The following is a 25,152-nucleotide window of genomic DNA, read 5'->3' as shown; positions in this document are numbered from 1 at the left end:
CTGATTTTGTGAATTGGTCGATCACTATCACTGGTGATTAATTTAAATTAAAATGTTTAAGCATCCATAAACTACTAGATATATTGTGCTCTAAAACGAAACATATCGAAGACCGACTCCACGGCTTACATTGGTATCACGAGTGGATGCAAAAGGCCGTGCAAAGTGAAAGAAACAAGTCGGATTACAGCGGACTCTTTTATCTGTAACAGTAACAAGAGGACGCAACTAGGAGAATCGCACCGCTGAGATGAGAGAGAGATAAATTATTATCACTTCAATTTCACGTTCCTTTTCAATGAATTATAAGTATGTAATTAGTTCGTAAGTTTTCTAACACAATATATTATTGTTAAAGAAATAAATAAATGAAATGAAATGAAATGTCAAAGGTTATCTCGGACAAACGTTGAAGTAAGTTTTAATGTAAGAACAAGTGTCACTTACATTATGTGTGCACTCTGCGTCATCTTATTGACGTGTGTACAACAAATGGCATTGCACTGCTACCAAGTTTGTAAATATTCCGTGGAACATCTCCGGTCGACCGAGTAAACGTGCAACTGCCCTACTGACCTATATAACATCAGCTGAATGATAGCAAACTAATTAGGTACCTACTCTTATTGCAAGAATGTTCTAAACTATAATTAAACTTTACAAGGATTTTCCGTTATGGAATTCTAAAAGATCGTCTGATAAGCTCATTCACTTGTATTTCGAAAAACTATCGCTCTTATAAGCTTGTAGTGTTAAATTTAACGCATGCGCTCAGTATAGCATCAAGAGGTCATTATTCAATTTTTAGTCAAACATTATCCAATATAGTGTGTTAGAGGGCACCCCTGCTAAGAAAACACCTCCGCTCTATTCATTTATTCCAAGACGCAACTCCGTCCCGAACAGTCGGGCTCGGGGACCTAAACTTCATATATAAATATTTTTTAAAGTAAATCCAGATAACTGTCCAACATGTCATCTAAGACTGAGCCCGAGAAGATAAATGAAATGAGTAAGTGAACTTAAAATTCAAATTGTAATATAAAGAATCGTAGTTCTAATTTTACTTTAATTATACCTCAGAAGTAATACCTCAAATTTGAACTGCATTCGTTTGGAATAAATTATGTTCCTAGCTAGATTCACCTATTTAAATGCGTGCCTACTGGATGCGTATACCTACCTAGCTATGAGTATAAACGTCTTACGTACATAAGATAAATAAATTTAATAGGGACATTCTTACACAAATTGACTAAGTCCCACGGTATGCTCAAGAATGCTTGCGTTGTGGGTACTCAGACAACGATATACATAATATACAAATACATATGAACATAGAAAACATCCACATGACTCAGGAACAAATATCTGTGCTCATCACACAAACAAATGCCCTTACCGGGATTCGAACCCAGGACCATCGGCTTCATAAGCATAGACATATACCCACTAGGCCAGACCGGCCGTCAAAATATGATTCGTAAGATGATTCTTTTTTTAAAGTGAATACATTTTTAATTATAAAAAGATTGCGCCTACTAAGGTCTGTTTTTTATTCCGTAGACTAAAATGACGTTTCATATGTAAGACATGACATTTCTTAGTACCACATGAAATGTCATTTTAGTCTACGGAATAAAAAAAAACAGAATATAGTAGCGCCTATTTTTTGTCGCAATTTACTATATAATATCTTGTAATTCAAGGGTAGGGTTTACAATCATTCATATAAGTATTTTTCTACTCCTCTAATACTTTTATAATTTATTATTTCAGGTACTTAAACATACATGAACTAATCTTAAATCTATCTATTGATTATGCAACAACGTAAAAATTACAATTCTGTAACCATCTGTCACTTGTTCATATAAACTAAAATAGCAGTTGTGTGCTCAATAATAACTAAAATTGCATATCAGCAGATTCAAACAGCGTTACTATGTAAAAATAAATGCTTCAAGTGAAATAAATCCTAAAAGTATACGCATACGTCAGAAAATAAGAAACTAAATGATGCCCCACATGTGGGGTTGGTATACGTCATACAAAACTGCTGGGGGCCCATCATAAAAAAGTATATGAGGACAAATGAGCCGTATACTTTTTAGGATGATCCTATCGTAAAGAAAATGTGTCCGCATTGTCAGTATGATTTAATATCTACTACAGTATCTAAGATTATAGGAACTTTCAATATGACCTGAGTACCTATGTATACACCGTGGGCTTGGTAAAGCCCGACAAATTTAAAGGTGTATTCTATACCGCATTTAGAGACTAAAATGTCATACAAAGTTTTCTGAAATCGGTTTAGTGTTAGAAATAATGACAATTCTTTTGAAAACTTGTTTCTGTAATAACTTAGTAAAACTGCCACTCTGTGACTGTGCCACTACTGGCAGACATTAAAGTTTTAAAGAAACTCAAATTACTATCTGTAAATAAATAAAAAACTTTACTAATGTTTGTTTTTCGCCAAGATGTAAAAAGAAGAAACGTGTCGAATGCAGGAAACGCAAAATAAAACAAAACTCACATCACATTTTTTCCTCCTATATGACCTCAGCGCAGCCTCAGCGTCCTCAGCAATGCGCGGTCAAAATCGCGTATGTTGCACCTTGCACCACAGTAGAGATACAAAAAACCACGGTCCTTCTTTGTTTCCACCTTTGGGACCACACACGGACCACATTATTAGGGCCCACCGAAACCTTAATAGGGCCCGAGGTGTGCATTATTGAAACTTAATAGTTGAATTTATATGCAAGCCTACTAATTCAGACGTATGAATATTGTTGCACTCATTCAGTTTTTTAGGGACTAAATATACTAGTCTTATTTTGACTAACGAATTAAACTAGTCCAGTACGGAACCGATTTTCAGTCGCAACGCTAATATTGATACCTGAGCAAGCAAGCGAAAGATTCCAAAATTGAACCAAGAGTTTAGCGACTGGAAATCGGTTCAGTTCGATAGTTGACGCCGCTTTCATTTTTGTATATGACGTTTATAATGACACTCCCTCACTTTGTTCTATTCAGTGCAATGTTAGCTTAGACCAATTTCAAAGATTTTTTATTGCTCATGCTCTGAAAGTACGATACGTTTCTGCACTAGAGCATTTTATTTTTCCAGTACGTTTTTCCCTCTGGACACGTGGTCCTACTGCCCTTGTCCAACCGATCGGACCACATGAACATTTTCCGACTGGTCCTATTAACCAATCGGACTATTCAAACTATCATTTTCTTAGGCCACGTGGTCCTACTAGTAGGACTACCTACGTGAACTTTTGATTTCCTGTTGGTCCGATTACCTAATAAGGACTATAGAAACTGCCTTCTGGACACGTGGTCCTACTGCCCTTGTCCTACCGATCGGACTACATGAAATGTTTTTTTTCAGCAAACTAGCCGAGTAGTTATGTAAATCAATATAGTACAATAAAATATGTCGGTTACGGTTTTTATCACATTTCACCTAACACACTCCTTGTCGCTTCGCTCGTCGTCGCACCTATATAGGCTCTCGTCCGTGATTAAGCTAGTGCGACTAACTTAATCACGAAACTAGCGGACGACTAGTTTCTTTTATACGTCCGTTTAGCGGACGACTAGACACTTCGGTCTTTATATTATTGCCTAAGAAAGTTACCTACTACGCGGTATGCGTTACTTATTGCTGTGTCCGATTAGAGGGACCACGTGGTCTAAGAAAACTACATGTCAAACTAGTCGTCCGCTAAACGGAATTTCCCACTATATTTCTTTTGTTTACAATCACGGAATAGTGTCATTCAACAGAGCCTATATAGGTGCGACGACGAGCGAAGCGAGAAGAAGTGTGTTAGGTGAAATGTGATAAAAACCGTAACCGACATATTTTATTGTACGATATTGATTTACATAACTACTCGGCTAGGTTGCTAGAAATAATAAGTTCATGTGGTCCGATCGGTAGGACGAAGCGGAATAAAAAATCCTGGTAATCCGATTCATCGGACCAGTCGGAAAAAAGTTCATGTGGTCCGATCGGTAGGACAAGGGCAGTAGGACCACTTGTCCAGAGGGGTTTTTTTCTTTTATATTACGATAAACAATTAAAATCTGATATTATGTGGATTTATTGTAGGAAGAATTTCCATTCTGACATTAACTTCCGAATCCATAAATCATGATACTTTTACCTAAATTGTTAATTGAAAGTGTCAAGAAATACTATAAAAGTTTATACGTAGTCATGTTTTTTTTTAAATAATGATTTATTTTACTTTTCTCGTATTCGAAATGAAAAGTAAAGTGTTTAACTCGGGTGAAAGGCACCATTTCAGTCTCGGACTATTGGCGCTCGAACGCAATGAAACTACCTCGACAGAAATGAGTAGGTATCCTTCATCCCTTAGTTAACAAGCTACTATTGCTACGCCCATTGTCGACCTCTTCGTAATTCCTTAATTAAGCCATACCTTAATTTTATTCCAGTGGTGGAAAATGAAACAAAAGACGCCGAAAGTCAGAAGACGGGCCAAGACCCGCTGGAACGAGCTATCGGCGCCATTGGCAAGTGGCAGATATGGGTCTGCTTCGTAGTGTTTCTCGTCAAGTTTCCTGTGGCCTGGCACCAGATGAGCATCATCTTCCTTGCACCACCGATGAACTTCACCTGCGCAGAAGAATCCAGCACCTTTGACAATGTCTGCTACGCCAACTGCACAAGCTACAAATACGACCACTCTGTCTTCAGAGAGACCATCGTTTCACAGTGGGATTTAGTCTGTGGACGACAGTGGTTAAAAGATCTTACGCAGACCTTCTTCATGCTGGGCATCCTTGTTGGCAACATGGTCTTCGGCCATCTATCCGATCGGTAAGTTTTACGTGGGTGTCATAAGTGATATCTTGACAAGAAGTTATGTTCGCCGTTTGTATAAATTGGCACATCCTGCTTCGGGTTGGGCTCCGGAAACCATTACTTGGCAGTCTGCTGATTACCAGGCATTGACCTATTTGTAAATTTGTACGTGCAAAATACGACGCTCACCCGAGACTTGACGCAGGGTACGTAGGTATGATTGAATGAATAGATCATTCACATAATTTTAAACCCAATTTTACCAAGACAGCAGGGCTGAGATGGTCGGCTTTTTACCATTTGTCATTATGCCTGTCACGTTCTAAAAAAGCGCTAAAGTGAGGGCCATAGTGATAAGTGATACAAATGGAACCATGATGCCATCGCAGGTCTGAATGGCTCGAATAAGTGTAATGGAAGTGAAATTATTTAAATTATGTATCATGTAAAAGCGCCCTCTATATGTACTCACTGTTGCACTTAACTAGATATTGCGTGTGCAAGGGTTGAAAAAAATCCAATCATATGAAATGATGACATTAGATTAGATTTTAATATATTTGCATCAGTTTTTGTGACTTCAGATATAAAGAAACAGTCTGTACAAAAGTCCAAACCGACTCAGGTTTTCACGTTTGCCTCTGCAATTAGTAGCGACTTGTTAACAATTAACAAAAACTTATTAACAATAACTCTTTGGACCGTACAATCTGTACAAACTATAAATAAAAGAAATACGTATGACGATTGTAATAAAGTAAGATTATTTATGGCAATGATGCAAGCTTTTTAAATACCTAAGATTTCCATCACCTCACAACACATTACAAATTGTTGTTGATAAAAATGTTCCATTAGGATATTAATCGTTATGAGCCGAACTTTTGAAGTTTTTTCGTGAATACTAAGTTTTGTTTTGCAGGTTCGGTCGACGAATGCCGTTTCTAGCAGCAGTGTTCCTGCAGTTGATATCAGGCGTGGCGACCGCGTATTCGGTGAACTGGTTCATGTTCACTGCCCTTCGATTCATCCTCGCCGTGGCCACTGGCGGCACCATGGTCACCAGCTTCGTCCTGACCATGGAACTCATTGGCGCCAGATACAGAGACACCGTGGGAATCATTTACCAGATACCCTTCAACCTCGGACACCTATCGCTGGCGGCGTTCGGCTACTATCTTAGAGATTGGGATAAATTTCAACTGGCTATCTCGCTGCCTTCGATCATATTCCTGAGCTATTATTATTTGTTACCCGAGTCGCCGAGGTGGCTTATCACTGCTGGAAGGACCGATGAAGCCGTCAAGATTATGACAGTCGCTGCTAAGAGGTAAACACATGGTTGTATATTAATAGATTTGATCATTTTTTTATTCGAACCTAACTAAATACCATGTCAAACGTAAAATAACGTAAAAACATAATCTCAAATCGGCAAATCTGAGATGTTTCCACGCCCGTTTCGCCATATATCAACGATGTATAACTGATTACGTCGGATAAGCCCACAGCCCACTGCAATTTGAACAAAACGCGTACTTATATACCACAGCAGAAGCTACTAAATTAAATAGGTAGTTATTTCGTTGGCCTACTAAGCTGTTTTGTCCCCGATTTCCTTCTAATGTGACATTTAAATTTTGTTTTTAAAATGTATGTCTCAATTTTCAGAAATGGTCGGCCAACAGAAAACATCTCTTCAACCACCCAGAAGCTCAGCGTGGACGTGAGCAAGCCCGAGCACGTGTCGTTCCTGGCGCTGTTCGCGCATCCGCGCCTGCGCGTGCGCACGCTGGCCATCTGCTTCAACTGGTTCGTGTGCGGCCTCTGCTTCTTCGGCGTGTCGCAGTACATTGGACATGTTGGCGGGAACATCTTCACTAATGTCGCTATCTCTGCTGCTATACAGGTGAGCGCTGATATCCAGAATTAGGAAGAGTAGGTAAACTCAGTGAAGCTTAAGTATATGTTTTTATTCAAACATTTATATAAAAAAGTGATTGAGAAAACATAAAACCACGTAAATAAAAGTATAACATTTATAATGCAGCTGTACGCAACTGTCATTCATGTTTTTAATCTGAATACGTGTATAATCAACAGTAATATGTAATATACTTAATATAGAATATATAATGCATGTAATTTAATTAGGTAGAAGGTCGTAAAGGGTTGACCTCTCAGTGACTACTTAAAATCATCTTTTACACCACCTCGTAACCAAAGTATACATATTTATAATGGAAGGAAAGGGAAATTTCAACCTTTCTAAAGGCAATGCCAATTAATACGTTTCATTCTAAGACAATTATGCCGAATGTTTCGGGCAGGCGTTCCCGGCAGCCGTTGATGAGATCTTAATGCAATGCATGCTTCGTAACTTCAGGCGTTTGCATATTTATTACGATCTGTTTAACACCACCACAAAACACTATATTAATAATTATTATATAACTAGCTGTCGCCCTCGGAATACCCAACTGGCGTGAAGTGGCGCAGGATAGGGTAGAGTGGCGCTCTCTAAGGTCCGACCGAGAACGCTTTTTTTGTCTCGGCCGAGACCGAGACCGAGACCGAGATTCAATGGGATTCTCGGCCGAGACCGAGACCGAGAATTTATAAAATAGAGAAAAAATAGGAATTTTGCACTGAAATTGTTTTTATAATCGAAATTCGACGATTTATCAGAAAAAAGTTATCATAATCAATTCGTAGCGCTATTAAATAGTATTTTTAGAGTACTTACGTCATGTCCTTATGTCTGTCGGTCTGTGCGTATGTCACAGCCATTTTAATCAAAAATAGGGTTGCCATCCGTCCGGGTTTCCCCGGATTTGTCCTAGTTTAGAGGGCGTCCGGGGAGCGTCCGGGGGGGCTTCCTTTGTAGTCAGGGTTTAAATTTTTAAAGTCTTAGGCCGCCCGCGACACACGCACAACCTGTTTAAAAAAACCTGTTGACATGTCCGGGTTCTGGACTCTAAAATTCGGGGTTAAGGTCCGACCGAGATCTCGGTCTCGGCATTCTCGGCCAAAAATCGAGCCGAGATCTCGTTCTCGGTTCTCGGCCAAAATTGGCCGAGATTCCTGCCGAGACCGAGACTAGGCAATGAGCGAGCCATTGGTGAATTTGAATTTACCGCGCACGAGCGTCCGTTTCTAAGCCACCCGTTAGTTGCATCGCCCGGTTGGTGTGACATTTTTGGTGATTGTGATTGGTTTCGTACTTACATTTTAGGCCAATTACTTATCAAATACTACCTGTTGAGATCGGACAGGCGCGGTTGCAAGTAATGACTTTGTTCATTTGGTTCTTTTCGTTTTGTGGTTGTTGTTATTGCGGAAGAGTTAATAAATGAGTGTATATTGTTATCGAGATGTAACTTAAATTAACTTGATGTGAGTGGAAGATGACACTGGATATTTTGATACTTATATATTTATATATTTGTGTTTACGGGAAAAAGCATAGCAGTAGGTGAGTAAAATACGATACCGGAGGCGGATTACTGTTGTGGAAAATTAGACATAATTTCGTGTGAACTTTGCGGATGCTATTCAATACAATTTTGACGAAACTCGCGGTGTGGTTGTTGTTGGGTCATAGGTTGATTTTCATTTGATGTGGCTTATGTGGCCAGCGAACAACTTTTTAGTAAGGCTGGTCAGTTAAATGACGAGCTTCGTCACAGTTTAACGGACCGTAACGCTGAAAAATTACCTTTTGTACGTTATAATATAGAACTGTTTCATTTTAATCATTGTTATTGTACTGTGCACATCCGTACTGAAAAACCCGGCCAAGTGCGCGTCGGACCAGGCATAATGGAGGGTTCCCTACCTTCATACAATACAAAAAGCCGTACAAGCATAAAAGCGTATGTTGGTGGCACTTACGTCGCGTTGTTTTAATCAGAAGATCAGACGATTAAGCTTTTATTATTTAAATATTTTCCGATTTGTTCCTCTCCCGGTTCAAAAGTTAGAGGGGAGGGGACACACTATTTTTGGCTTTCGGAGTGATTATTTCCAAAATATTTAATCAAAAAACGTTTTTAGCAATATTGTTATTTTTAAAGACCTATGTAATGATGTGCCACATGTTACTTTTATTTGAATTTTTACTTTTAGTTGCATGTATGGAGTGCCCCCTTGATTTTTTTTCTAAAGTACTAAGTAGCGATTCACATAATACACCTACGTTCCAAATTCGTAATAAAATATATCGTAGTTTTCGAGTAAAATGATATACCTACGGACAAACAGACGGACGTGACGAAACTATAAGGGTTTCGTTTTTACGGAAGCCCAAAAATACTATTTAATAGCGCTAAGAATTGATTATGATAACTTTTTTCTGATAAATCGTCGAATTTCGACTATTAAAACATTTTTAGTGCAAAGTCCGTGTTTTTTCTTCTATTTTATAAATTCTCGGTCTCGGTCTCGGTCTCGGCCGAGAATGCCATTGAATCTCGGTCTCGGTCTCGTTCTCGGCCAAAACGCAAAAAGCGTTCTCGGTCGGACCTTATTCGGGGTTTTCACGCGTCTTGTCTTGGTTTCCAAATTTTAGAGATGGCAACCCTACTCAAAAACTATACGGTATATTTTATAACCAAAGTTGGAACGTAGGTGTAGATGTATTATGTAAGTCGCTTCTTAGTTTCGAAAAAAAATGGTAAAATATATTTTCAAATATATACTCCGTACAAAAACTTACACTTACTTTTTTTGTACTTTTTTACAAAAAGTAAAAAAAAAATCATGTGGCTCATCATTAGATAGGTCTTTAAAAATACAGAAAGGTTGCTAAAAACGTTTTTTTGATTAAGTAAATACTTTTGACAATAATCGCTTTAAAAAAAAAATTGTGTGATCTCCTCTAACTTTTGAACCGGGAGAGCAAAACGATTAAAAAAATTCTAAATAAGCAAATAATGGATATTATGGTCGGTTAAGCCATTTAAGAGTTATAAAAAAAACTGATCTTCTTATTAAGACGACGAAAGTGCCACTAACATACGCTCTTTTGCTTGTACGGCTTTTTTGTGTTGTATGAAGGTACGGAACCTTCCATTATGCGTGGTCCGACACGCACTTGGCTGGTTTTTTCAGTACGGGTGTGCACAAAAAGAGGTAAAATAACAATAATCAAAATAAAGAGTTATATATTGTAACCCAAAATATCCGCCACAGGTGTCATTTTGTACTTACCTACTGCTTTGCTTTTTCCCGTTGGCACAAATATATTTAGTATCAAAATATCCAGTGGCATCTTCCACTCACAACAAGTTAATCTAAGTTACATCCCGATAACAATATACCAAATGAACAAGTCATTATTTTCAACCGCGCCTATCCGATCCCAACACTTAGTATTTGATAAGTAATTGGCTTAAAATGTGGCTATGAAACCAATTTAAATCACAACAACCGGGCGATGCAACCAACGAGTGGCTTAGACCCCGGCGCTCGTGCGCGGAAAATTCAAATTCACCAACGATAACTTATTGCTTATTCTCGGTCTCGGCAAGAATCTCGGCCCATTTTGGCAGAGAGCCGAGACCGAGATCTCGGCTCGATTTTTGGCCGAGAATGCCGAGACCGAGACCGAGACCGAGATCTCGGTCGGACCTTAGCGCTCTCTTGTGTCAGAGGCCAAGATCCTGTTTTGGTCACTGAGCCAGTGAAGTAAGTAAGCAAGCTGTTGCTCACCACTCATTCGCGTGGATTTTTATATTGGTTGTTGTAATTCTATATTAACTTTCTGCAGCAAATTAAAAAAATCCCGATAGAAACTAACACGAAGAATTATCCAAAACTCGCTCAAAAACATTTTCTTTCTCGATAAATAGTTTTAACCCCCCATACAAGGGCTAGGCTTTAACTCCCTTGAGATAAGGTGTTGAAACCTTAATGTCTTCTACATCTCAAATATTAAGAGGATACGGAAGCTGAGATTTAAATAATTCAGGTGAATATATCCGTCTCGCTAACGGAAGCCGCTCCTAAAACTAGTGCGATAAGGACAATGCCAGGTTAGGCGAAAAATCCTACGTAAAAATCTCAAAAAACGATGTTTCGTACTGGACTGTTTCCTCCTTCAAAACTTAACCAAATATAACGAAATTTTTAGATCTATTTGGCAATAAAATTATCTGTGCTTCTTTTTGCATCCTAGTAAATTAGGGCGTTTTTGCGAATATTTGAAGTGCAGTAGCGCCTTGAGAAACAAAAATATCAAAAACGCAAAACAGCCCGACACAGATATTAATAATAATAATATGTGTTGAAAAAAATCATTGCTCTAGCTTCAAAACCACGGAGGAAACAATCGAGTACGTTTGTATGGAGAGATGACCTCCTGTTGCCTCTTAAGTGGGGTGTCTGACAGCTTGGACTTGATGGCGAAACCGACTACCTTATTTTTTTTTTTTTTTTTTTTAAATTAGCGAATGAAACCTCTCACACGATAGCAGTTAGCACACCAGCCCGCGTAGCCAACATGCCAATCGTTAACGCTCCGTAGCGAACGAAACGCAGCCGTCACTGTCGCACTAATATAGAAGAGTGATATAGAAAGATGACTACGCTATGCTACAGAGCGTTAACTAGAGTTGTACCCGCTCGGTCTTTAAAAAGAGCGCTCCGATCTTGGTCAATCGGTCAAATGAAATAGGTCGCTCTTTTAGTTCCTTTAGTTCAGGAGCATATCTCGAGATCTGAATGAGGATGACTAGGTATGTATCTTGCTCTCGCTCGCAAATAAACAGAGCGAGAGCGTGAGAGAGCGACTTTCTTGACCTTGACTCATTCCAATCATTCGCTCCCGACCGATTTGTTACTAGGTATCGAATTCAGCTTTACATAGCTCAAGTCCGGTCGTGTATGGAGTATTGCAGTCACCTTTGGGATGGATCCGCCAAGTATCAGCTAGCCACCCTAGATTCTATAGACAAACGCGCTAGGAAGCTTATTGGGGATGCGAGATTGGTAGAGGCTAGACTGCAGAGCCTAGAACACCGTAGAAAGGTAGCCTGTTTATCGGTATTCTACAGGATACATTTCGGGGAGTGTGCGATGGGATTACATAATCTTATCCCCCCATCTCCGTTCTGCCACCGTGGGACTAGACGCGGACTTGCGTTTCACCCTTACGTCGTTACTTTACCACTGATTCGCACTAAACGCTACGCATCCAGCTTTATCATGCGTACGGCTAAGGAGTGGAATTCACTTCCTGCAAATCTATTCCCAGTCCACTATAACTTGGACCTTTTTAAATCGAGAGTGAATAGACATCTTTTAGGTAAGCATGTTCCATCCTAGACTACATCGGCACTTTCCATCAGGTGAGATTGTGGTCAAATGCTTACCTTTTCGGAATAAAAAAAAAAAAAAGAATTTAACTTCAACATTTATTCAGCAAATAGGCCACAAGGACACTTTTACACGTCAACATGGAATTTACATACAAGCAAAAACAAGCACATCAGCAATTACTTATAAAATACAATTCATTGAAATTATAATGCAAAATAAAGTATTATTGTTTAAAGAAAAAGTAAGTAAAACTACTGAACTAATGGACCGAGACCGATTAAGAGCGCTTAAGATGAACTAGTTCCTTTCGATCCGTGGTGGGTTTTCATTCCTTTTAGTTCTCCGGTCCTGACCGACTCAAGCATAGCGTTAACGATTGGCATGTTGGCTACTGTTGGCACTAGTACTCTTCAACCGTCCGCTCCCGGACACTGCTCAACTTTTTTTTTTACTTTTTGCACCTGACTGCGACTTGATTGCCGAGAAAAAATATAAACTCTTTAAAGATTTTCTACTTTTTTGGGAATCAACATAAGTAGCTTATTAATTATTGTGATAATCTGTAATTTATCGTATAATTTTATTATTTCCTATAGCTTTATAATTACTTAATTTTACAGCGCATTGCCGCCCCTTAGCTGTAGTGCTGTAAAATTGTATCTCAAAAAATATCAATATCTATGACGAACTATAAAAAACCACTTTTACTTCTCTTGTTTTGTTAAGGCGTGACTTTCTTCAAAGTTTCAAGTCCCTCAAATTTTTTTTGTTCCCGATGCAAACTTTCAACCCCATTTTAACCCTATTAGAGGACGAATTTTCAAAAGCACCGAAATTACTTTTCTTGCTTTCTAATATTGTGTACACCTGCGATTTTAAATCCCTAACATAACCCAACTCATTATTGTTCCCGTTACAAACTTTCAACCCCCTTTTAACCCCTTTACCGGAAGAATTTAAAAAAACGCTGAAGTAATTTTTCTTGTGTTGTAATGTTGTTTCCTTCTTGTTAGTGAAGCTACCTACGAAGCTGATGGTCTCGGGTTCAAATCCTGGTAAGGGCATTTATTCGTGTGATGTTGTATGGATATTTGTTTCTGAGTCATGGGTGTTTTCTATGTATTTAAGTATTTATATATTATATATATCGTTGTCTAAGTACCCTCAACACAAGCCTTATTGAGCTTACTGTGGGAATTAGTCAATTGGTTTAATATTGTCCTATAATATTTATTTATTTATCTTACGAAATTTAAAGTCCCTCTCTCACAAATAAAATCGTTTCTGGTACAAACTTTTATCCCTTTTTCACTACCTTAGGGGATGAATTTTCATAAACGCTGATCATATTAGCATTATAACTACATTCATTACTACACCAGTTTAAGTAAATAATCCCGGGAGCTAAGTACTGGATTAGAATTGTTAGCAATCACAACCACAACACATCTGCTATCGTCGTCATACACAACCATTACACGTGTTTGTGTTACATTTTTTTAGCTCAGTAGCTCACGACCGCCTGGGTATCGTAGCAATTTGATCCCATTAATTCCTTGTTTAGACGTCGTATCTCAAACACTGTTGAACTGAACTTTTTTGTAACAAGAAGCCTATATTATGGTTACGTTACGTGATAAAAACAGAGACAAAGTCAAAAGCATAATAATACATTATGATACAAGTGTGCAAAGTTGGTCATTACACACTAGGCGATAATGTGCGCGCGAGCTGTAAGCGAGAATAAGAAAGCCGATGTGGGTAATGACCAATGCACACGCGTTTCATACAACGTTTTCAACACACTTGCGAGGAAAAAACAAAACTTATAAATTAGTTTTTTTTTGACAAAACAGTAAAAGTACAATTTTCAAAATGGTGGCTTACACTTTTAACATCGAATAATTGCACCAAAGCGTTTTTCAAGAAAGACTGGACGTTTTTACTGATTTTCCATTGAATAAAAGTTTCATATGCCGCCAATTATTTTTCACCCGATTTCGATGGTAAAAGGCTATCGTTCTCGGCTTTTGCCTCTATTTGTATTACTGGCAGCGTCAATTTTATGTGTTCTTAATTTTCAATGCTTGAAAATGACATTTTCGTCAATATATAAACTAACATGCAAACCGCCAATTAAAAAAATGTAATAAAGCAAAATTTCGTATTTCTATTAAACGGATGGAGATCAAATCGATAAAATGTTATGTTTATTCATGAATGTAATTTACGAGATAATTTAATCTATAAATTGTGTTTGGTGTGATAAAACCTCTTTGAACTAACATTTGAAACCTAATAGTTGGTTAAAAAAATTTATTACGCGACCAAATTAAGAAGGCTCCGTTTCCATGCATATTATTAGCAATCAGTTACCTTATTAACTCAGTCGGATAATATAATGCAAGAGCAAGAGTGTTATAATATACTGAAAAAGCACGCGTGTTTTAATATCTAGGATTATGAGTTTATGAGCCAAAAATCGGTGGAATAAAAACGCCGTTTTGAGCAAGTGGGTTGAAAAATATTTGATATCAAATGCAGCCAGAGAGAGTCCAATATTTTACTCAACATAACTTACATACATCATTATTATCATTAATTTGCAGCAAAAATAAGCTAAGTGTTTAGTAATAATTCATAATACTTAATGTTATTTATTTATTTCCAGGTCCCAGGCACTTTGATCTCTATCTACGCGAACAGAGTTCTCGGGCGGAAGATAACGCTTATCAGTTCCAACTGTGTCACAGGGCTAAGCTGCCTACTCATCACCGTAGTCCCACACTCGGGGGCGAGCCACCTCTCCCTCGGTTGCATCGGTCTCTGGGGCATGAGCATATCATTTTCCACTGTATACTTGTACGCTGGAGAAATATTCCCCACAGTCGTCAGAAACTCCGGGGTAGGGTTGTCTTCAACTGTAGCCAGAGTAGGTTCCATGGTCGCTCCATTTGTAGCGACCCTGTCTTCGACCAGCCCGTGGTTGCCGCCTCTAGTTTTCGGCATCACGCCGCTTGTTGGCGCTGGACTTTGCATACTTTTACCTGATACGAGGGGACGAAAATTGCCTGACACTATAGAAGAAGGTGAAGCGTGAGAACTATAATAATTTAATATCAATGAGTATTCTATTCGTTCGTGCCTTTTATTTATTATGATAATATTAGTTTTGTTAATCGTTTATTGACGTTCTCATAAATAAGAGGCTTATATTGATTTTTGTATGAAAGTAATACAAGGTTGTATTCACGAACAAGTTGTGAAATGGCAGGTTGATAAGTTGATAGCAGCTGCCTTGCACGTGCAAATGGAGACATTTTTGACATTTATATATTTAAGTAGGTCCTGTGGCAGCATGATGGTTCCATTTTTATCACTTGTCACTTTCGCGTAGGGATTGCAATCCGGTCCGGCGGATCCGGTAATCCGGCCGGATCCGGCACTTTTCAGGAGCTACCGGATCCGGTAAAAATCACCGGATCCGGACCGGATCCGGTATAATAAAAAAACGCCTAAATACAGCACGCGCTGTGCGTTTCAGATGAGGAAAAGGCAACGGATACGAGGTATGAAGTTGAACAGAACAAAAAACGAATGAAAAAGTTTAAATTTAGTAAGATAAAAATATATTTATTATGACGATGACTGGGAACAGAAGAGGATTTCTTCTTCTTTCATGTTGGTGGCACGATATGACGATTACATAAATACTGTAATAAAAGGAAAAATGAAAGGATGGAGATGCCATAGAAGGCATTTGTAATTTATGCATTTGTAAGATGCTTTATGTCGTATCATAATGTTGTGATAGGAGATTAACCGACTACAGTTGGGCTCATCAATATGTGTGAATGAAGAATATCTTGTTTCTCCACAATAAATAGGCAATACAATATTTTCGAATTCGAAAAGTAAGCAATATCTGTACCCCTAGTGTAAATTTATTCGATAGCGAAACGTGACGTACGCGTTTGCGTTAAGTCTCATTTTGTATGGGATTTAGAAACAGCGGACTTTAGTTTTCTCCGATATATGTATATATATGATAAAAAATAAAAATAAAAAATAAAATAAATATTATAGGACATTAGTACACAAATTGACTAAGTCCCACAGTAAGCTCAATAAGGCTTGTGTTGAGGGTACTTAGACAACGATATATATAATATATAAATATTTATAAATACTTAAATACATAGAAAACACCCATGACTCAGGAACAAATATCCATGCTCATCACACGAATAAATGCCCTTACCAGGATTTGAACCCGGGACCATCGGCTTCGTAGGCAGGGTGACTACTCACTAGGCCAAACTGGTCGTCAAAAAAATATGATATAATATAGATTCTTTTCTATTCAAATTTAAGAGAGAATCTTTTGTCTTTACAATTACATCCAATCTAATGGAATTTCCTTCAACTCCTGGTACATGCTACTCTACGTCTAGCCAATTCTTTATTTGATCTATGTAACTTTTCTTAGGGAGTCCCTTTCCGCGATGGTTTTCAATCATACATTCTATTATTTTTCGCATAAGATCGTCGTGTCATGTGTTGTTCCTTATAATTTGACCAATATACTTTTCAATAAATTAAAAAAAGTACAATTTTTTAAGTCATACAGTCTACTACTTTTTCGGACAAATAAATTAGAGCAAGATAATACTAGAGCGCATTTAATATCATAATTGGTTAAAAGTAAAATATCTTCGTTAAAAGTAATAAATAATAGTAAGCGTAGGAGTTTAAAATAGAGTTCCGGTTACTCTGGTTATAATATTAGCGGAAAATCGTTGAGCATTAGACTTTTTGTTTGCCGCGATATCTATTGTCGAGTAGCAGTACTGAGAGTTCCGCTACTCGATGCTAGATGTCGACTACGAAAATAATAAGCGTTTTGGTACCAAAACTGATGTATGGAGTGAGCACTCTATGTACTTCTTATTTCTCTATGCTAGAATGGATGTCAACGTTAGAGTTTGTGAGGAAAGAGAAGAGTCGTGGAATGTATGGGCCCCAATACATCCCACGACTCTTCTCTTTCCGAACAGACTCTACAAAGAATTCAATCAAAGAACAGTTACGAAAACTTGTTCTTTCAAGGAGCTCCAATTCCCACCCCACATCCCATCTTGCTTTGGAAACTAATGAAATTTATAGTTGTAAACGAAAATTTGAGCACTTTAGAATGGTTAAATATAATAAATTACCGATTTAAAATTTTGTTTTTAAAATGATATTGACATTGTGACACTTTTTAATACCAAGTTCTATTTTATTGTTATGAAGTTATTTATTAACTTCAAATTATAGATTTAGGAATACGTATTACGCAAAAAACTAGAAAAATATGTCATTTAATTAACTTTTATATCCCTATACCAAACCGGATCCGGTCCGGCCGGATCCGGCCGGATTACGGCCAAAATCCGTCCGGATCCGGCCGGATTGAAAATCAATCCGGTTTGCAATCCCTACTTTCGCGCTTACATACTTATTGGAATGTGACAGGCAAGTTGACAAATGATAAAGAGCCGACCATCTTAGCCCTACTGACAGTAGTCTATTAGACTGTGGGTCTATTATTTCATAGGCTGTGATAATTTGTGAATTGTGAATACGTGTATTACGTAAAGGATTAATAGGAAATAAAGAAGAAATTTTCATTTTATTATTCATGATTTTATTTAATTGACTTGCCCGACGGCATTTTCCCTCCTACAATGGGTACTTTATTACGTTACAGTCCCTAACCTGCTTTAAAGTAGGTATACCTGCTGACTGTAGTTAGGTAGGTACATGGTAAATAGTTAAATACCAGTGGAGACCTGTCCATTAAGAGGCTGTCAACACCCAATGTCCTTGAAATTGATGTTACTTAAACAGTTTTTTAAGAAAGACTATTTGTTTTAGTCAAGTAAGAAAAATATATGTTCATATTAATTATATTTCAAAGACCGTGGTTGTACTCGATACATGATTGAACGAAATCGGCTCCATAGAAAATAATTGCAAAGATTGGTCTTAAAATCACAATTAAACGGTTTTATATCTTTATTGTTTCGACTTATGGGTCTGCAATTAAAATCACAATTTCAAAACATTTATATCTAAACCGCTGTTGAGTAAAATATTACACTAATAATCCACTTTTTTTTATTTAAATATTTTTCTTATTATTCCCTTGCCCAGGCCCAGTAACATGCGACAGTGCTATCTCATTTACTCCGATACAAATAGACAGTGTGCGCGCTTTAGGTATTGACAGCCTCTTAACCCTATTCCCACTGGCTAGCCCACTGAACACCTTATCTTACATGTCTTGTCTAGAAGAAAGCCAAATAAGCTCGAGCATACCCAACGGATGTGTTCAACGCGCCACAAGTGGTAAATACATTTCCTGACACCACATAACATGCCAGAAAAAAATAGGTGGTATTTATGGTGTTTATACTTAGTGTTACAAGTTACAAAACTCATAGTTATATTAAGTTACGCCATTAAAGTGTCATTACTCATTACGCAAATGGGAAACGCGTCGATCACCCTAAAACAAGTGGCAGCGGCGGCAGTGACATTTTACAAATACAATTTATTATCATTCTTATCAAGGATTATACAAAACCAATATTCTTACAAGTAGATAACATGTTACACTCCTATCTAACATGAGTCTGAGTGATAAGTATAGTCAAAACAAATGCTATCAATATTCTAAAAGGGTTATACACAGATTAAATATATATATATATATATATATCACTTAATATGCGTGCAAATCAGGGATCGGAACCGGTTTTTTGCAAAAACATCGAAATAACCATATATTTCGGTTTATTTTATACTCTAAATGTAGGACTCAGTTGTGTTTTCAGATAACGACTTCGTATTATTAGATTGCCTAATTAGAAATGAAGTAATTAACAAAGAACGAAAAATACCGTTTTCGTACCCATACAAAAAATACCGGTTTCCGATCCCTGGTGCAAATATTCGAAAATAAGTCCTTCTTTTCAGTTTCCTTCCCGCTTGCTTTGTAAAGGAGCGAGAGGTCCGCTTTGACAACCTTATCCCAAGAATTGGGCCAACTCTATTTATTATTTATACAACCCTACCTTTTTTTTCAGTGACAGTCATAGGCATCTGATCTTTTAACCCAGAGGAAAAAATAGAGCTTGATGGGATACTTCGGTTTACTCTCGATCACGGTGTTTCCGTCGCAAAAATGCGACTAAAGCAGGCCGGTTCTTGATATTATTCTCTCTGGATTTTGAACCAGTAAGCGAGACGGGGGGAATTGGAGCCTACTAAGGAAAAAATTAAATAAAAGGCAAATTTATGGATACTTCAGGATTTTATTATTAGAAACTAAATCTTTACTTATTTGAGTATCATTTAATCACAGCGTCAACGTTATATTATTAGGCATTTGACCACAAATAAACTTTCTTCGAAAAAACAGAATCGCTCCCATTACTCGACTTTGTGGGAAATGAGAGCTTGTAAATTCCCATATGTGTAATGGGAGCTTATACCTTGTACAGTCAGCGTCAAATACTTCGTAGCAGTCAAAGTGGCCAAATAGTTCGTTACACCATACTAAATATATGGTGTACCGAACTATTTGGCTACTTTGACTGCTACGAAGTATTTGACGCTGACTGTACACGGATGTACCGCCACGTCGAAGTTTTTTGACAGCATTTTCCAAGTTTTCTAGTCCAAGACGCTTTTGTAGTAGTGCGTTCTCTTTTTCTTGGCATTTTATCTATGTTAGGTATCAAAAAAAATACATATTAAAATGCATATGGGGTAATTGGAGCTACAAGGGGTAATCAGAGCCTAATGGGCTCTGATTATTAGGCTCTGATTACCCGAATACCACAATCTTGAAATGAAATAAAATGGTATCCTGAATCTAGCTTGTAATGAAATTATACGCACAGATACTCAAAATTGATAACATTAGCTATAAAACAAAATAAGTTTGATTGTAACAAACATATAACTTCAGACTTACCTGGCCGTTGAAATTTCGTATAATTTATAAGCACGGAGCGAAAAATCGACAAGCATCCTTGGTCACATAATGCGTGGCACTGGCGAGCCGAGCGCGGCAGGGGAACATGGCCGTAGTGTGCGGAAAGCGCCCGAGGGGCAACCGAGCGAATATGAGCTATAGTTTTGTCTCTAGTCGCACCGCTCCCATTACCCGCTGGCTCCCATTACCCCCCGCTCTCCTACCTAAAACGGCCAAAAATATGCGCCGAAAACAGACGTCTAGCCGAGTTCTGAGATTTTTATGCAGGATTTTTCGCCTATAAAGCTACAGTGGTCCTTATCGCACTAATTTACCAACGGAAATATATTTAATAAATTTTGATTTAAATTTTGATTTTGAAAAATACTAAACATAAACACTCTTAGGTATCCTAAATAAAAAAATACGTTGGGCCCTCTTTGGATACAAGTTACCTTACTATCGTAGTAAACATAACAGGGCATGGGTGGCTAGATGGATGGTGTATATTTTTTATATCTACTTAAGTATAACCTCGAATCTAGCCCAAATAAATTTTTAATATGTTTAAGAAAATGTCGGGACATGCTCAGTGTAGGGTGTGAGTGTTGTAGTTACCATTCGGTCCGGACAGGCCCAACGGGAGCTATTATTATTAAGTATTTTCTTCTACTTTTCATTTTACCGTTCTGTCGCCATGCATGATTTATGTATCACTGCCAAATTGCAGCTTTCTAGTAGGTACTAACGATGAAGGAGCAAAGCCGCGGACGGACAGACGGACATGGCGAAACTTTAAGGGTTTCTAGGTGACTACGAAACCCTATAGCGACTTCACATTATAGTACTCCCTCATATGTTTTATGTTCATCGAGAGAAAATATCATACTTAGCTTTCTCCTATTTTCTTAGATGACTTTAAAAGGATTTATTATTAAATTTTAAAAAAATTAACTCAATTATGCCGTTACTTTAGTGACAGACAGACACAGACACCCGCATCGGGTTCCGTTTTTTCCTTATGAGGTAACGAACCCCTGACGCATTCTAACGATAATTAAAAAAAACTTCCTTCTAAATCTAGAACTTTGTTATAAATCTGCCTAACCATATATAAGACGTCCACAACGCTCGCTCGATTAATGATTATCACTAACGAAGAAAACACGTGAGCTATTAATTACGACATTCAATCCGCTAACCACCAAATCCTACTTACGTCGTTTCAGAATGAAACTAGGTACTAGTCTGAACAAATAAGTAAATATACTTGCATACAATAAACACGGCATTATATGGTTAGATTAGAGTTATGTATGTAGATAATATATTATGAAACAGTAGATAGAGTCGGAGTGCACTCCATACATTCGTCATTCAGTCATGAACACTAGTGACTTAGTCAGACGCAGTTGTAAAAAGTAAAAATTACAGTGCCAGTGAAAAACATCACTTATTTACCATTGTTACTATTTTTTGTAGCTATTCGACACTTCTCTAATGATTATGCACTTAAGTACCAAGACCTTCTCTAATCTCACTCGTACTCATTTGTTTTCATTTCTTAACGTACTTTCATTTTATAAACAATAGTAGGTACTAAGTTTTTTTTGGCGCGCCAGAGCGGTCAGCAAAGGGTGCGTGATGCGTTATAATTCTCCTTGGTTACTGGAGGGGGACTATCCCACAACATTTCGTGGTAAGCAACGTATACCTGAGCCGTAGTATAATGAATGATACATTCCGGTCATTCCGTCTCGATGCTCGATAACAGCGGGTCGGGCGAAGACGGTTGTTAGTTCGCTTCGCTTAGCCATTTATTATTACGATCGAAACCCACAATAAAAGTCACCGGTACTTTTCTACATAGTCTGTTACTGTTTGTATCACGCGTGTTTTTAACTATCGACGCATATGGAAAAACTTTGTTCAAAAATATTCAATTCGACTTTAGTACAAACATTAAAAATAAATCATACTTAGCCAGTTTCAGTAAGTAATTTACCATGTGTTCATTTAACGTGTATCACAGTTGTGTAGGCAAAGTGTTTTTGTGTGAACGATATTTTAATGGGACCATGTGAATACTATATTTATAAAACGTAACTCAGCTATTTCAGTTCATATTCATACCTCGTTCAATGAAGAACTCTGTCGAATTGATATTAAAAGACCGTGTAATTACCTACCAAAAATACCCATGTTGTTGCTAAATTGCTGTACTTATTTTAATGGTTATTTAAATTTCAGCTGAAAAATGTCGTTCACCGAAGACCGCATTGAGCAAATTATTGGCAGATTCGGGAGATATCAAGTGTGGATATTATTTCTGGTGACTCTAGGACGGTATCCCGCTGAATTCCAGCTCGTGAATGTAGTGTTTATAGTTCCTAGCGTCGAGTTCGTGTGTAAAGATGACGACGCCTTCAACGTGACCAACCACTGCCCTTGTCAACAACCGGAGTATGACCAGAGTACCATAGTCAGCTCGGTGACGACCGAATGGAACCTTATATGCAACAGGAGTCACCTAGCGAGTTTAGCACAGTCTATACTCCAGATCGGTATTCTAGCCGGAAGTTTAGCATTTGGACACATTTCAGACAGGTTAGTTGAAAAATATTTGATATTATCGTGAATTTTTATAGTTAACGTCATGGTATAGACTGCTTATTGCAAAAACACTTTCATCGATTGTTCTATTCGGCCTTGTGTGGACATGGACACACACTGTCATGGTCATGATCATGATCTAACCCTGCACATTCTGTCAATCAATAATCACAACCTATGCTATTAGACGCAGGCAGTTATGTACTAAAGTAAATACCTTATAATATTTTATCTAACTATGTAAATACTTGTAAGTACTACCTATAGACAATATGTTTTCCGCGTAGTTATGTATTTCAGAGAAACTATGTAAGAAGAAGTTTAGTTTTTAGCTATACCTAGTAATCAAGCTTTAAGTACCTGCTGCATATTCGCACAGTCAGTCGCGTCAAGATAAAGGTTGTCTTCGGCAGTATTCTCACTGAGATTATTTCAAAGTAGAAAAAAATCTTATATACTTATAAAAACAGTGGGCCGGTGATTTTTATGGCAAAATGGCGGACTCAATTCATAACAAATATTGCGCGTTAGTAGGTACTTAGTTAGAACCTTGTCATTTAATATCCTCATTTTTCCTTGCTGTGCCCTCCTTCTTCTGAGACGTTCATAGAACGTAAAATTCTAGTTCCAGTTCTCATCTATTAAGAATTCGCGGCTTTTACTTCTTTAAGTACCTACCGACCTACCTTTGCTTGAATCTAAAATAATACTCACTCGAAATATTCAACATCTTCGTTGACCATCCATACAAACCTAACCTAACCGTGACGCCAACTTGATTTTGGCAAAATTATGCAAGTATGTAGATATGTTTATATTTAATGTGGAGAAAGTAATTTATTATATAATGGTTATAGATATCACCATGATGGCCATAATATGTTAACAAATATTTTTTAGATACGGACGTAAAATCGCTGTCGTGCTAGCGCTGTTTCTTGAAGCAGTATTTGTCACACTTTCAGCGTTTGTGACCGATTACTGGATGTTCATGGTCAGTCGGTTCTTGATCGGCACAGCGCTCGGCGGGACCATGCTTTGCTGTTTTGTCCTCTTGGTTGAGCTGAGTGGGCGCACGATGAGGCCCTACATCATGGGGCTGTGCGAAGTTCCCTACGTGTCGGGCTACGTGGCGCTGCCGATAATAGCATACTTCGTAAGGGAATGGAGGCCCCTGCAGCTAGTGACGGGCGCGCCTTGGCTACTTACGCTCGCGTTCTACTGGATGCTGCCGGAGTCTCCCCGGTGGCTCATTACCGTGGGAAGGAAAAAGCAAGCCATCGAACTTCTTACTTATATAGCCAAAAAGTAAGCAACGGAAAATAACTTTTCGTGAAATACCTTGATTAATTTTATTATAATTAGAATTAATGAATCGTTCTATTTCAGAAACAATCGCCCAACTGACAATATCGAAACTATTGTAAATGAAGTTGAGAAAGAATCAATGTCGACGAACGAGAACAAACATGGCAGTTACATCGATCTATTCAAAACGCCAAAGATCAGAAAATACACTATTATTTCCGCGTTAGTCTGGATGTGCTGTTCCCACACCTTTTTCGGGATTAACCAGTATGTGGGTCATCTTCAGGGTAACCTGTATGTAAACGTGATAGTGACGGCCGCCAGCAACGCCCCTGGAGTGATCATAGTGGTGATTGCCACATTGCACTTTAAGAGGAGAGTGACTCTCATTGCGAGCTTTGCTATCGCCGGGGCATCGTTTGTAGTTTTCGTTTTAGTCCCTAGCCACTTGCAGTGGGTCACCCTAATGTTTGCCATCATTGGCCAAATGGGTGTTTACACTGCATTCATGCAAATATACATGTATTCATCGGAAATGTTTCCTACAGTAGTGAGAAACTCTGCATTGGGTTTCTCATCAGTATTCGCTAGACTTGGTGGATTTATAGCGCCATATGTGGTCAATATCGGCATAGAATGGGCGTCAATATTAATATTCAGTGCTGCGGCGTTTGGAGCTGCGATCTTGTGTTGTTTCTTCCCAGAAACTAAAGGCGTTGTTTTGTCAAACGCAATAGACCAGGTAGAAGACAAAGACAAGACATCATCTGAAAAAATGTACCTTTCATCACCATCACCAGTTTTGTAATAATAAGCATAATAAATTACCAAGTTATAACTTGACTTAATCACATATTAGTCTCTTGTGTCTCACCAAAATATAACCTTGGTACTTGGACACCCGCATATTCCTTCCAAGCTATTGAAATCAATTGTAAAGAATGAGGCGATTGTTATCATGGCAGTGATCCCGAGAATTGGAATGATGTTTCAACTGGTTCTCTGTATGCCGACGCTACGGTTTGCT

At 38.0% G+C, this 25,152-nt stretch overlaps 2 protein-coding genes across 5 annotated transcripts in view; both read left to right on the top strand.

The window, feature by feature from the left end:
- LOC133522769 (organic cation transporter protein-like) overlaps positions 1–17,855 on the top strand; it is a 31,384-nt gene extending 13,529 nt beyond the window's left edge. For 2 of the 3 annotated variants that reach the window (XM_061858216.1, XM_061858217.1), the window contains exons 2-5: positions 4,489–4,873; positions 5,781–6,188; positions 6,530–6,767; positions 14,850–17,855. In XM_061858216.1, the coding sequence (XP_061714200.1) occupies positions 4,489–4,873; positions 5,781–6,188; positions 6,530–6,767; positions 14,850–15,278 (1,460 nt within the window). In that variant the 3' untranslated portion in view covers positions 15,279–17,855. Of the gene's footprint in view, positions 1–852; positions 1,013–4,488; positions 4,874–5,780; positions 6,189–6,529; positions 6,768–14,849 lie in introns of those variants that run through there. The other variant, XM_061858215.1, reaches the window with a different exon arrangement.
- A 3,719-nt stretch (positions 17,856–21,574) lies between these two features.
- LOC133522770 (organic cation transporter protein-like) lies at positions 21,575–24,978 on the top strand. Of its 2 annotated transcripts, none has more exons than XM_061858220.1 (4): positions 21,575–21,903; positions 22,455–22,811; positions 23,718–24,125; positions 24,207–24,978. In XM_061858220.1, the coding sequence occupies exons 2-4, from the start codon at positions 22,462–22,464 to the stop codon at positions 24,931–24,933; spliced, it is 1,485 nt and encodes a 494-aa protein (XP_061714204.1). In that variant the 5' UTR covers positions 21,575–21,903; positions 22,455–22,461; the 3' UTR covers positions 24,934–24,978. The 2 variants fall into 2 exon arrangements, with proteins under 2 accessions (XP_061714204.1, XP_061714202.1); XM_061858218.1 differs by lacking the exon at positions 21,575–21,903 and adding an exon at positions 21,964–22,196.
- Positions 24,979–25,152: the final 174 nt, after the last annotated feature.

This window comes from Cydia pomonella, chromosome 11 (assembly GCF_033807575.1).
Source record: "Cydia pomonella isolate Wapato2018A chromosome 11, ilCydPomo1, whole genome shotgun sequence".
Classification (NCBI taxonomy): Eukaryota; Metazoa; Arthropoda; class Insecta; order Lepidoptera; family Tortricidae; genus Cydia; species Cydia pomonella.
The sequence above is the reverse complement of the archived record's forward strand: the minus strand, read 5'-3'. Positions and strand labels throughout refer to the sequence as shown.